The sequence below is a fragment of the Echinops telfairi genome, unplaced genomic scaffold, assembly GCF_000313985.2.
Source record: "Echinops telfairi isolate 266 unplaced genomic scaffold, ASM31398v2 ScPeMD7_7469;HRSCAF=8507_0, whole genome shotgun sequence".
NCBI classification, from domain to species: Eukaryota; Metazoa; Chordata; class Mammalia; order Afrosoricida; family Tenrecidae; genus Echinops; species Echinops telfairi.
Genome location: NW_022111372.1, coordinates 46,729,592 through 46,741,803, shown reverse-complemented (window position 1 = coordinate 46,741,803; position 12,212 = coordinate 46,729,592). Strand labels below are relative to the sequence as shown.

Below are 12,212 nucleotides of genomic sequence, written 5' to 3'. Positions count from 1 at the left end.
GTTGGGGGGGGGGTTATTTGTCCCCTCAAAGAACAAAACAGTAGGAGAGTAGAGGGGAGAGAAAAGGATGGAAATTAAAGCCATTTTCCTAAATGGATACAGACACTGTGGATATAAAAGAAAAACAGCTAAGACATTTCACTGTATAGAAAGTTATCCAAAAGCTGAGAGGAACACAGATGGAAATACAATACTTAGGGGACACTGTATATGTATCTTGATAAGCGTGACAGCAAAATTTGGGAATGGTTAATGGAGATGGTTGAACAATATGACGACGCTAATTAATGTTCCTGAACTGTACATGTGAAGCTTGTAGAAACGGCAAGCATTACCTACATATTTTTAAAACACACATACACTTACCAAAGAACTCATTATCCTATTATATTTACTTGCAGTTTGCCCCCAAGATTCTTCCCTCCTAAGAAACACTTACCCTGACAGACTTCCTCTGTCAAAGGAATCGGCAAAATACACTTCCCCTGTTGGAACTGGAGCTTTGTAGACAACCTGTGTAAAGTATAAAAATGAATTAGGAATTAATATTTCAACATTTCTTTCTTAGTAGGATTTATTTTCTTGGTCTGCTTTCAATTATCACAAAACTTTTCATTGCTTGCCCTTGAATTCAATCCAAATAATTTACAGTTGTCTGCCAGAGAACAAACTGCTTTCCCTTGCAAAAGCACCAAACATATTTCCCTACATTGATTATCTCAAGAAGCTTTAGATTGTTTCATACCTTTGGAGATGGAGGAATACTGTTATCTGGTTTTGATTTTGAGTCTTCTACCTCTTCAATGACATCATCCAGGTCATCATCAATATCAATCACATCGTCATCGTGGCCATCATGAGCTTGAATGGCAGCAGTTCCAAGTACCAATAACATGCACAATAGCCACTTCCCTTCCATGGTCTACACATAACAAGAGTAAAGTTGAGTGCACTGCCTCCATTAGGTTTTCTAAAAACGACCATACTGTTTTATTTAAAATTAATGCCTTCTAATCACAGAACTGAAAATAGACAATCGCCCAAAGTTAATAAGCAGTCCTAAGATAAGTTCAAGAAACTTCAAGAAATTTCCAAAATACACCTCAAACATATACAATTGTGCCCATATAAAATATTTTTTTAGCTACAGACTAAGGGTATTCAAATACGAAAGTAAACTAGCTTCTTGCATTTGTAAAGGCTTTTACAATAGATAAGTCCTTCTACATATTAACTTATAATGCATATTAAAAATATTTCACACAAAAAAAATTTCACATGAATGCTGTTCAAAGGTCAAATGCTGACAAAGGTTTTTAATTATTGTTTTAGTATTTTAAAATTCAACAATCATAAGCCAAGGACTTAATGGCCTTTATCTTATTTCTTAAGCATTTCCATGTCAAAGATGGATGTGGGTCTGTCATGAACCTATTCTCTTTCCAAAGACCACAGATCTAATGAGACAAAACATGGAGTCACATGATGCACAAAATGGTTTGGTGGTAGAGTTTTATTTTAAGGTGGTAACTCCAAAGGTTGGCTCCAACCAAGCATTTGGCAAAGTAAAAGATAGAGTGTGCTTTTCCCTTGGTTTTCTCTACTCCCATCTTAGCAACTCAACCCTAGCCTTCCATTCTCCATTATTAGCATCAAGATGCTTTTGGTGTTTTGCATTACAGTTTCTAAGTTCCTCTTGGAAGCCATCATAATACCCAGATGACAGTCTCATCACCCAGAAAACTTTCATAAGAGCCCATTTGGGTAGCTAGTAATCAAAAGTCCTCTCTCATTCTGATCCACAGTCATCCAAAGATTCTTCCACTCTAGTCAAGATACCTCCCCTATCACCTACATACATAACCTAAGCTCATTATTCATTTTATGCATTGGTCTGCTAAGTCAGTGGTTCAAACCCAGCAGCCATACTGCAGGAGAAAGATGAGGCCTGTCTGTTCCTATAAAGACTTACACCCTTGAGAAATCCCTTAAAGAGCAGTTCTAGTCTGTCCTTTAGAGTCACTGAGTCAGAACCGACTCAATGGCAATGGGTTTGGTTTCTTCATGAGGTTCTGCTAACATGATACACTTCAAAAACGAAATTCAACTAAGCACACCACATGTACTGCTTTTGTTTTAATTTTCTCTTTATGAAAAACTAGGGATTAGGCTTGACTTTCCCCCCTACTGCGAGAACCTGCTTTCCCTACAGGTTGCTTTCTCCTGGGCAATTATGATTCCTTTCAGTGCTCTGAGAGTCACACATGAGCCAACTTTTAGAGCTTACTGTCAGTCACCATGATTAGGACACTAAAAATAATACTGAAGTTAAAAGATTCAAGACAAAATACATGTAACATGACATTCTTATTTAAGCAAGGTCTGCTTAACATGTTTCTACAAATACTCCAACTGCTTTGTCAAAACACATCTGTATTAAAACAAAAAGCAAGCACCTTACCAAAATACCTAACTATGGATTGAAACATGTCATCAATGTGCTGTAAAGTCTAACCTCTGTACGAGGGGCTTATAATCCCCTTTGGGGATATGTCTTTGTTATATTAATGAGTGTATGGTATATCTTGAATCAATCTCTTTTAAGATACAAGAGATTAAAACAGGTAAGCCAAGATTAATGCGAAGCCTCATGGGGATCTCCAAGGAAACAGGAAACATTCTGAAGAGACAAGGACCTTCCCTCCCAGAGAGAAAATTTTCCCTAATTCAGACTTCTTGCCTCCTAAACTGTGAGAAAGTAAATTTGTTAAAGTTACTTTCTCCTGGGGCTTGTGTTATTTCTGTAATAGCAGTATGTATGTAACTTATTGACAGTCATTAACACTAAAGCAGGGCTTCCAAATGGCTTGAAATGCTACTCTTCTTCCCAATGGCTGGGACGGAACCATTCAGACTGGTGCAAAGCCCCGTACTAGAGACTGTGAGCTCTTTTTACTTATAGCAGAGGTCAGCAAATGTCTTCTATAAAGAGGAAGGTAGTAACAATTTTAAGTCTTAGAGAGTCATAAATGTATTCTTTTGCATATTATTTACATTAAAAAAACTTTTAAAGATGTAAAAATTAGTATTAGTCTGCTGCAAAGATTTAAGACTTCTTGAAAGCTCTTCAGTTTATGGTTCTATTAGTAGACAGGAAAATAGAGAACAGAGTAGGTAGGAATAGCAAAACCATACATACTCCTTTGGATATTTCCTCACTTACAGTGCATTTTTTTGTGGACTCTTATAACAGCCTATTAAGCATTGGATGGGCTGCTAACTTCAAGATTAGAAATTCAAAACCAGCAGCTGCTCCACTGGAGAAATATGCATTCTATTCCTGTAAAGAATTATAGTCTTGGAAACCAAAGAGACAGTACTACTTTGCCTTCTAACATCACCATGGGTCGGAATTGACTTGTTGATAGTGAGTTTGATTTGCAGTTTGTTTATAATGTATAATAATTCAGGCAAAGTCCAAAAAAGCAAACAAAAACAGAAGGAGTTCAGGAGTTCCTTTTACAAACTTCATCACCATGGCTTCCGTTTTGCCCAATTAAATTTCTAGAAAAGATTTAATGCCAATTTCCATATAAACCCCGTAATCCTCTAAAGTGAGTAGCTCAAACACAGAGTAGTAGACTTACAGGTATTGAGCTTGGTGGTATTTCCCTTAATTAGTTATCTTGAGACTCATGTTCACAAAATAAAAGAAAGTAAATTTCACAGGATGCTTAAATGTTGAGCACAAAGTCAGTGCAGGGACTAAAGTACTAAATAAAATATCTCATAACCTTTTCCTAGGACTGGTATTAGTTTTTAGGAGAAAATCTCAATGTCAACATTCTGCTACTTTTATATATACTTCAGAAATACCTGCAATCTAAAATTGCATTTATTTGCCGAAAAGGTTTCCATTTTCTACCCTCAAGATAATATACCAACCTTGCTTCTGTTTGATTTACAACTACAACAAGAAATTCTTTAGGCTAAGAATGAAACCCAAAACCAAATCCATTGCCATAGAGCCAACGCTGACTCACAGTGATCACCCTGTCTGTTCCGTTCTGAGGCTTTTAACTATTTACAGGCGTAGAAAGCCCAGTCTTTCCCCTATAGAGTTACTGGTGGTTTCGAACTGCCAACCATGCGGACCGCAGCCCAACAAGTAACCACTATACCATGAGGGCTCCGGTGGATTAAGAATAGGATGAGGCAAACACTTTTATCTAAATTAGCCCTATACAACTAAATTTATCTTCTCATAAAAATAATGCAATAATTGGTATATGAATTCCCAGTGATAGTGCCCAAGTTATTACTAGTAACTGAGTAAACAAAACCCTTGGGTTAAGTAAGGCTAGGTGGTGGTGTAGTGGTTTACAATTGGGGCTGCTAACCACAATGTCAGCAGCTCAAAACCACCATTCACTCCTCAGGAGGAAGATGAGGCCTTCTGTTTCTACTCTCATAAAACTAGTCTCAGAAACCCACAGGAGCAGTTCTACCCTGTTTTACAGAGTCACTATGAATCAGAAGCAACTCAGTGGCAATGTGTTTTGTTTATTAATATTAGAAGCTGCTCTAGTGGAGTACTGGGTTCAAGTTGGTTCGCTAATCAAAGTCAGCAGTTCAAAACCACCATTCGCTCTGTCGAGAAAGATGAGTTACAGAAACACACAAGGGTAGTTCTACTTGGTCCTATCAGGTCTCTATAAATCAGAATTGACTTGATGGCATTGAGTTTGTTTTATTATGGGGTTGTGCTAGAAAGAACCCTACTGGCAGAGTTCTAAGCCAGCAGCTGCTCCTCAGAAGAGATGGAGCTTTCCACTACCATAAACAAGTTACAGTCTCAGATATTCACAGGGGCAATTCTGCCATCCTTAAGGGTCCATAAGTCAGTATCAAGTAGATGACATTAAGTTTAGTTTGGTTATTTTTTATTAGCACTAGAACACGGTTTATTCAAGAAAAGGCTAATCATCCTCCTTGCTTTCTTATAACAGGCTTTAATCTTATAAGTATGGTTCTCCCTTTGTTAATGCTATTGAAAGTTTTGCCTCATCACCAACCCCCACTGTTTATGTAAATACCATCCAGTCACTTTTATCTGTTTAAGTCAACAACTCATGTATTAGTTTGAAGTCAGCCTATCCTTGTATAATGTCCTTTTCTCATCAGTGTTTTAAATTCTATACCATTGGCTAAATTAATGACACTATCAGTACAATTACCTTATACTCCCAGGGGGATTATACATAATGTTCTCCATCATAAAATGATAATGTCTCTAAAATGAACCAGACATATAAAAACCATAGATATATGGATAGATTTGGGTTGACACTTACTTCCAGTCCTAATCTGAAAACATTTAGTTCTACGACATGGCCCTGCTTGATGCTTGCCCTCATGAAGAAATAATTGGAGGTGTGGGTGCTATAGCACAGTGTGGTAAAGAAACCAGATGGTGCCCAGCTACCAGAAATAGCAGCTGGATATTTAAGGGCTTCTCTTAAAACAAGCAGCCACCTAAGTGAGATGCCAACTAAGCTCACATAGAGAAGTACACCAGCCTGTGTGATACAAGGATTGTAAATAAAACCCAAATCTGAATAATAGTATCAGAGTTCAAATTATGAAAACCCAGTTCCCAGAAGGCTATGGATGACAGTGGAAGCCCAAAATCCATTTGCAGGGCTCTCACAAAGTCTCTGGTCGAAGGAATGAATATCCTGGCTGTCATACAGAGAGCACTGCTAAGATGATTATGTATGACAGATGTCGTTAGGCTAAAATGTAATATCCTATATTTGATTTCCCCTTTGACTCATTTTAAAGTCACTTAAGTTTTTCTCTCTGATTTTTCTGTTTTGTCTGATTTTTTTTTCTTTCTTTTTTTGGCGGGGCGGAGGGGGGAGAGTTTTGTTAGTGGTGGTTTGTTTGCTTTGTATGATTTTTTTGTACATGAAATCCAGGACAGGTACATTTATAGACTACTGTCTAGGGAAATGGGGAGCTAACAACAAGTATAAGAAGAAAATGTTCTGAAACTGATTGTGGTGTTGACTGCACAAATCTTATTATGACTGAATGCTTAAATTGTATGAGAAGTACATGCCAATAAAACTCTAAGAAAAAAAGGCTAATCATGAGATGGTCAAGGGCAGTAGCTACCTACCTTAAAGGGGAAAAAAAGGTAAGATTTTTTTCCCTCAGGAACTTGAAATTTTATTTTCTTTATATTTTTAAAAATAATGATAAAGTTCTCAATTTTGAGCAAACATCAGAAGCATCCAGAGGTCTCTTTAAAACAGATCAACTTGATGGGTCCCCTCGCAGAGTTTGGGGCTCAGTAGATCATGGCGGGGCACACTAGCTCAATAACCACACTTTGAGAACTACTGATCAGGGGTTTATAAATCATCTATTTGTGGTATGACTTCCCATTAATAAAGAACTTCTGCATGTAAACCTCATACAAGATATTACTCTCATTTCTTACACATTAGGATGGACTAAGGCTGAGTGAAATTAAAATAACGTATTACAACCAATAAGATTCAAAGACACCAAATCATATATTCCTACTGTTGTTGTGTGTCAATGAATTGATTCCAACTCATAGTGAACTGATGTGACAGAGTAGACATATCCTACCAGGTAGGCTAAGTTGTAATCATGATAGAGGAGCAGAACTCCCAGTCTTTCTCCCCCTGAGCAGCTGGATGGGTTCAAAGCACCAGCCATGACTGTGGCCTCCAGAACCTGTTATATTCCAGTACACAACAGATGAAATATTACTCTCTAGTTTAATGCTAGGATGAGTGGCCAGGATCAAAAGGAAGATTCGTCACAGAGAGCAATGCACTACAGGGAGAGGGAGAAGACAATCTGGGGAAAGAGCCATCCATAGGAAGAAGGCAGAATGGCCCTAGGGAAAAGAAAGCACCTTTTTAATGTAAAAGGCTTCAAAAAGGTTGTGGGAAACTCATTACCTCATAACTCCATTTTTCTAGAACCTTTTAAAAGCCCCACATCCAAGTCTCCAGAAAACTTCTAAGTTACAGAATCTGACTTTTCAGATTCTGTAGAAGTACTTCCCTATTCTGTTCATATTATCCAGAGAATTGTTAAAGCTGGGGAAAATCTAGTTAGTGACAAGCCGTAAAGTCAGCTTTCACAGCCGTGATTCTGGAGCCAACCCACTGTTTGCACATGGATTTGTACAGTTCCAACAACTCACTAGCCAATACCCACAAGAAAGTGCTATAGCCACTAGAGCTTCTCATTTTAATCCCCCCAACACATGTGGAGTCCAAAAGTGACACTTATCACAGATTCAGTCCAGCTGGTGTGATATTTTATGTCAACTTGATAAGATTGTGTGAAGGTATGGTAGAGTCCAACTTCCTCTCTTTACTGCGATGCTGTGAACTTCTTTTCCTTCTTGCTTGCCTGGATTCTGCCTCTGGGTCTAGGTTTGATGACCCATGTGGCCTGCCCTCCTCCTTTGGAGCCAGGGCACCCTGCCATGTTCCTGTTGACATTGGATCCACATGATTCTGCACCCCCACCCCCAGCCTGTTATCTCCCAGCTTCCTGTTTCTTCCACCAGCAGCTATGTTGAGTCTGGAGGGGGGCGGGGGGGGCAGCTAGCATTTGAGCCATGGATTTGAGTTGAACTAGACTGGGCTGTTTCCTTGCTATAAATTTTTCTTGATAGAAAGTTATTTCTTAAACATATAAGTATACCTGGTTTTGTTTCTCTAAAAAACTCAGCCTAACACAGTGGGTAAAGAAAAGGGTATTGCACTGTTCCATCTTCTAGAATAAGACAGCATAAGCGAAAGACTCGGCAATCAGTTCCTAAGACTACAACCTAGAAAATCTGAAGGGACAGATCTAACTCCGTTACAAGGGCCACTCTGAGTCAAACAAAAATCAACCTGATGATAACACCAACTGCTGGTGACAGTGCCTAAACAGGCACTTTACTGGCTGATGGGAATACATGCAAAATGATAATGCCACTCTGGAAGATAGTTTGACAATTTCTAGAAAGCTAAATAAAGTCTATTATACAATCTTGCAATCACACTCTAAATATTTACTCGTGATATGAAAACTGGTCACACAAACTTTTGCATGAGTACTTACAGCAGTTTTATTCGTAACTGCAAAAAACTGGAAGCACCAGACTGCCTTTCAATGTGTAACCGGATAAACTGGGACACTTCCATGCCCATAAAACCCACCAAAATCCACGCTGTCAAGTCAGTTTCAACTTGAGTGACTAAGAGTAAAAGTGTTCCATATAGCCGCAAATCATATGGAAGCAAATTACCACATCCTTCTTCCGTCCAGCAGCTAGTGGGTTTGAACCAAACTTTTCGTTATCTGAGCTCTTTAACCACTGCACCACCAAATTTTTGTATATCCACACAATGGAATACTATTCAGCAATAAAGAGAAACAAGCCATTAAGTCGGTCAGAAAAAGGCATAGATGAATACTGCTAAGTAAATGGAAAGGGGTCCTGAAGGCAAGGCGTGTTATGCATTAAAATGCTAACTAACCACAAGGTCAGTGACTCCTCAGGATAAAGAAGAGGCTATCTGCTCTGGTTAAGAGTTAGTCTTGAAACCCGAAGGGAAGTTTACTTTGTCCTATAGGGTTATCAACTTGGCGACCGTGAGTTTAGCCTGAAATAAAAGGTTCACTGGTGGCATGGTGTGTGACATGGTGGATTATTCCAGACAGGAGAGCTTCTGGAAAAGCACAATCTGTAGAGGCAGTAAAAAGATCAGTGGTTGCCACTGGGAAAAAATGTAGTCATCAATAACAAGGAAAATTTGAAAAACTGTCATAACCAAGTGACGCCTAAGAGACATGACAACTAAATTTAAAAAGTATTAGATAAAAACTAAGAAATCAAACTTTGGTATAGGTTTTAGGTAACACTAATAACGTAGCAATATTGGTTCGTTAATTGTAATGTACACATCATAAAATATTAGTAATAGGTAGAGCTATGTATGGGGACCATTTATGGGAACACATCTTACGGTTCAAATTAATTTGTTTTTTTAAAAAGGATGTTAAACTATTATGGCTTGATAGTTGACAACCCCTACTCCCATCCCCTTCCTAAAAATATCCTAGAGTTAAAATATGCAATACAAATCTAATCTAAGTCTCCTTTTTGCGACAAAACTGAGGTCCAGAAATTGACTTGCCAAAAATTTGAGCTATGGACAAAATCAGGACACAAAATAAGACCTTGAACTACTAATACAGCATACCCTACTTGTCTTACATACTGTTTTGCCTTAAAGATACAAAATGACTTTCACATCTAAGAGGAATTTCGAAAGTTGTCCTTCCTTTCAATCTTCATCTCCTGGTGGCGTAGTGGTTACTCAATGGGCTGCGATCTGCAAGGTCAACAGTTCAAGCCCAAAGGGAAAAAAAAACGGAGCTTTCTACTCCCATAAACAGCTCCTCTCAAAAACCCACAGGAGCAGTACGACAGAATAGAATCTCCTGCAGGGTTGCTGAGCTGGCATCAACTTGATGGCAGTGAGTGAAAGAAAAGCAGCCAGTCTCTTTTCTCTGCTGCTACCCTGTGTCTAAGATCATCAAAGAGCAGTTTAAGAACAAAGGAAAGCCCCACACACACAAGGAAAGCTTTTAAAAAACAATTACTCTCCCAAACACAGAGCAAGTGGTCCCTAGATTTTGACTGTTCAGGGAAAAAAGTGATTAAGGAAATTCCCTTTATTCTGAGTGCCATTTTCCTATAGTAGAAGCATATTTATCACAAATCCTAAAATTCTCAACTCCCCAACTTCCACTCACTGCGCTATTAGCCCCTTCTTGGGTGAGGTTTCCCAAACTCCTAAATGTTTAGCTATTTTCCCCATGAAATTGTTTCCATGTAAACCATGAACTTCTCTGGAGTGTCTTATTTTCTGGCATCTTTTAGGAGCTCTCTTTCTCACACACATGCACATACTATTTTTAACACTGCAGAGACTGCCACTTTAAACTTTAGAACAGAGCTCCTTTGAACGCAAGAGCTGTGCAACTTTTCCTAACTATTATCTAGGCTCCTGTGTTCTGCACAACTATCACATTGTGTGCCCGTTTTTTAATTCCTGAATTGGGAAAATTACAAATTACTACAGGTATGTATGGGTCAAGAGAGGTGATGATTAAAAAATCAAAATTACAAATATGAACTCTATAAGCTTTCATGGTCTACTGGAAAGAACAATTTCCTTTAAAAAATAAGTTGGAAAAAAAATAAGTTGTGTGGCATTGCCTTATAGGATAAGCAGTACGCTATATAAATAGACTAATAAAATTAATTTTACTGATTTGGAGGGCAACATTGTATGGCCCAAGTTCCAATTTCTGATTATCCAGAATTTGATCTAGGGATCAAACTTGGTTCTAAGGACATGAATAGACTGCACATCTTTCAAATATTCACCCATAAATCTGCTAAACTTTTGAGAAAAGCTGGGTAGCAATATCCAAAACCATTTTCTGGCAGCTATGTTTCCAAACCAGTAGTCAATTCTAACTCACGGTGAGCCTATAGGACAGAGTAAACAAGCTGTTTCCAAGGCTGTAAATCTTTACTGAGGCAATTTGCCACATTTTCCCCCACAAAGAGACTGATGTGTTTGAACTGCTGATCTGCTATTAACTACTGTGCCACACTAGGGCCTCTTGCCTCATGCTTTACACTGCCACTGAGTCCATTCTTACTCACCATGACATCCGAAGGGGTACCCTCCCCACCAAAAACAAAAACAAAAACAGAATTGCACAGAACTTTCTTAGTAGGCATTTTTCCTGCTAGGTGAGCATGGAGCAACTTGCTCTGAATTAGTGAACACAGTGGCGTCACCTGAATTTTTTCATTAAAGCAGTTTTGCTCGAACCTTGTTTTTTGTTATGGCCGATGTGTTAGCCCGGGTAGACTAGAAAAACAAATCTAGGGACAGACTCACACGAGAGAACTTTGTATCAAAGAGCAATTGCACATAAGAAAACATCCCAACCCAGTCCAGATCAAGTCAGTAAGTGCAATGTGTCGACACTAGTCCATAAATTCCTCTTTAGACTCATGCAGCCATACAATGATGCTGAATGCAGGAAGATCACAGGCCAGTGGGTGGGAAGTCTAGTGGATACAGTGGTCATGGAAGCATCTTAGCTGGCACGGGTCTCCACATGGCTCCTCCAGCTCCAGAGCTCTGGCTCCATCGGCATAGCTCCATGTGGCTTGTCATAAGGAATATGGAGCAGAGAAGAGTATCTGGCCTCCAGTGAGCTATTTTATCTCTTTCGTCATCAAGCTATGACCTGATGTGACAGTCTAGACTCTGCCCCTTCAAAGTTGACAGATTATGTAACTGCCACAGCCAATTTAAGAGAACTGCGTGGTCACTGATCCACAGCCCTACAGGGGACAACACTGGAGACACTGTGGGAATTCCGCCCGATCTGCTCCCACCACACTACCACACCGAGGCAGAACACTAATGGTGTGGAACAGAACAGCAAGGAGAGCAGAGCAACGAGGTTCCCAGGGATTATCAAAAATATTCTGGGGTCAGGGCTTGGGGCACCAACAGACTCAACTGGAAAACACTCCTAAAGGCCAACAAACAGTCCTTGAACTAACGACAAGCTTTTCTTTCTTGTTGTGTTTTGTTTCAATTTGTTGCTTGGGGTTGCTCTGCCTTATTTTTGTGCAAGTTATTATCTCCGCAGGTCTAAAGAAGAGAGGCTGAACAAGCTTGAGGAGAAAACAACCGGACTGACAATTCCAGGGTGGCACGGGAGAAGGGGAGGTGGGGGTAAAGGAAGTGGACAAACCCAGGGACAAGGGAACAAGTGATCCAAATCGGTATTGAGGAGGGTGTAGGAGGCCTGGTAGGGCGTGACCAAGGGTAATGTAACAGAGGAATTACTGAAACCCAAATGAAGGCAGGGCATGATAGTGGGACAAGAGAAAAGTAAAAGGAAATAGAGGAAAGAGCTAATAGGCAAAGGGCATTTATAGAGGTCTAAATAAAGGCATGTACATATGTAAATATCTTTATATCTGAGGATGGGGAAATAGATCTATGTGCATATATTTATAGGTTTAGTATTAAGGTAGCAGATGGACATTGGGCCTCCACTCAAGT

The 12,212-nt window shown here is 39.3% G+C and overlaps 1 protein-coding gene across 2 annotated transcripts in view; it reads right to left on the bottom strand.

Annotated features, from left to right (window-relative positions):
• Nucleotides 1–12,212, bottom strand: part of CANX (calnexin) — a 38,715-nt gene that overhangs the window by 14,685 nt on the left and 11,818 nt on the right. For both annotated transcript variants that reach the window (XM_004696853.2, XM_030888801.2), the window contains exons 2-3: nucleotides 746–922; nucleotides 440–513 (exon numbers count right to left, since the gene is read on the bottom strand). In XM_004696853.2, the coding sequence (XP_004696910.1) occupies nucleotides 440–513; nucleotides 746–919 (248 nt within the window). In that variant the 5' untranslated portion in view covers nucleotides 920–922. The remainder of the gene's footprint in view (nucleotides 1–439; nucleotides 514–745; nucleotides 923–12,212) is intronic.